Raw genomic sequence first — 1,775 nt, 5'->3', positions numbered from 1 at the left:
CGCTTAAAGTCTATGGCATTTAATCTGTATCTGTAATTGAACCATTGGATTTTTTATAACCGATTGCTAATCCTTTATAACAATGAAATGAAATCTGTAATAGTAATGTTACGTATCTGCTCGTTTGTTAATTTCAGGTATAAATTGTTTCCGAGGAACTTCAGTCCTTTCTTAGTTAAAACTAGTTTATTCTTTCTTGATACAACTTTTTAGTGCACAGAATTTCCACAGTCACTTTAAACTTAACTACTTTTATAAACACACGCTATAATTCACAGCAATTCACACACTTTACTATTTGCTTGACTCCGTTATCTATCTCTATATCTATCTATCTATGCAATTCTATCTTTTACCTATCTGCCCGATCGCGCTGATTTTTCTCGCCAGGCTTATATACTAAAAAAAAGAGGGCGCCTCGAACAAACTAGAGTTGCCAGGAAAATTCTAGAAACTCCAGCGCGCATGCTTCCAGCGTCGCGTGACTTCCGCTGTCGTAACAGTAATATAATTTTTAAATTGCTGGTAACAATGAGTTATCCTTAAGGTCTATGACGTTCAATTTTTAATAGTAATATAATTTTTTGATTGTTTATAATCTATAACCTATCGTTAAGGACTATGATGTTAAATATATAATAGTAGAATTTTTGAATAGTTAATAACTGATAGTAAATTTTTAACAATAATGATCCTAAGCCTATGTTATCGTAATAGCATACTTGAATTGATGACAACAGATGTCGTATATTTAAGTGATAAAAATGATATAATATTTGAATTTATGATAACTTGTGATATTAATATAATATCTAAGTTGTTGATAACTGATAGCACACTTTTAACGATAATGTTATTTATTCTATATTAATAATATAATTCTTCACTTCTTACAACCAAAACCATATTTTTACAAAATGTACTACTGTATGTCTATACAAAGTCACAAAATTTATTTATATTCCTATAAAAGAAAATAAACAGAGGCTTATTACCCCAGTCCTTTTTGAAATAACATTTTATCAGAAATCACATTTAAGACTTCCTTTTTTCTACTTTTTAAATTTTAATGTAACTTTATGAGGTAATTTTACGATTCTATAATCAATATATGTATTTTTGGCGTTTGTATTGTATGCTATATATATATATATATACATTCTTAAACTTTTAATGTAGTCAGATTTTCATTTTATTACTACAGAAAGCATTTGTTTCAGGAATTACACCCAAGTATGCGTGCACGCACATATTCCAATTTTTTTTATAGAACATTTTAAACTTTGTTTCTGGTTTGCTTCAGTTTATGGAAACAATTCCTTCAGAGGTAAATCCTGCACCTAGATGGCAGGAAAAGGACATGGATGGACGTATAACCCACTACGTTCGCAGCATAACCTACGGTGGCGAAATGATTATTACTATTCGATTTGTTGCCAAGAGTTCGCGATATCTCGACGAAATCAAAGCCAAAGTCTCGGTGGCGATTAGCATAGGTGATGTAAAAGGTAATAATGAAATTTCCTAGTAAACATAATTAAAATTTTAAATAACGGCTGTTAAGAGTTACTTGTAATCTTATATTGTTAAATAATTGCTGATAAGGGTTACTTGTAATTTTAAATTGTTAAATAACAGCTGATAATGGTTACTTGTAATCTTATATTGTTAAATAACGGCTGATAAGGGTTACTTGTAATTTTACATTGTTAAATAACAGCTGATAATGGTTACTTGTAATCTTACATTGTTAAATAACGGCTGATAAAGGTTAC

General features: G+C 29.7%; 1 protein-coding gene across 1 annotated transcript in view; it reads left to right on the top strand.

The window, feature by feature from the left end:
- The window catches only part of LOC111089316, a 22,053-nt gene that overhangs the window by 7,368 nt on the left and 12,910 nt on the right, over positions 1 to 1,775 (top strand). Inside the window, exon 4 of the mRNA XM_022401586.1 lies at positions 1,304 to 1,508. Coding sequence (XP_022257294.1) covers positions 1,304 to 1,508 — 205 coding nt within the window. The remainder of the gene's footprint in view (positions 1 to 1,303; positions 1,509 to 1,775) is intronic.

This window comes from Limulus polyphemus, unplaced genomic scaffold (assembly GCF_000517525.1).
Source record: "Limulus polyphemus unplaced genomic scaffold, Limulus_polyphemus-2.1.2 Scaffold5875, whole genome shotgun sequence".
Taxonomy (NCBI): Eukaryota; Metazoa; Arthropoda; class Merostomata; order Xiphosura; family Limulidae; genus Limulus; species Limulus polyphemus.
This window is presented reverse-complemented; position numbering and strand designations above follow the sequence as displayed.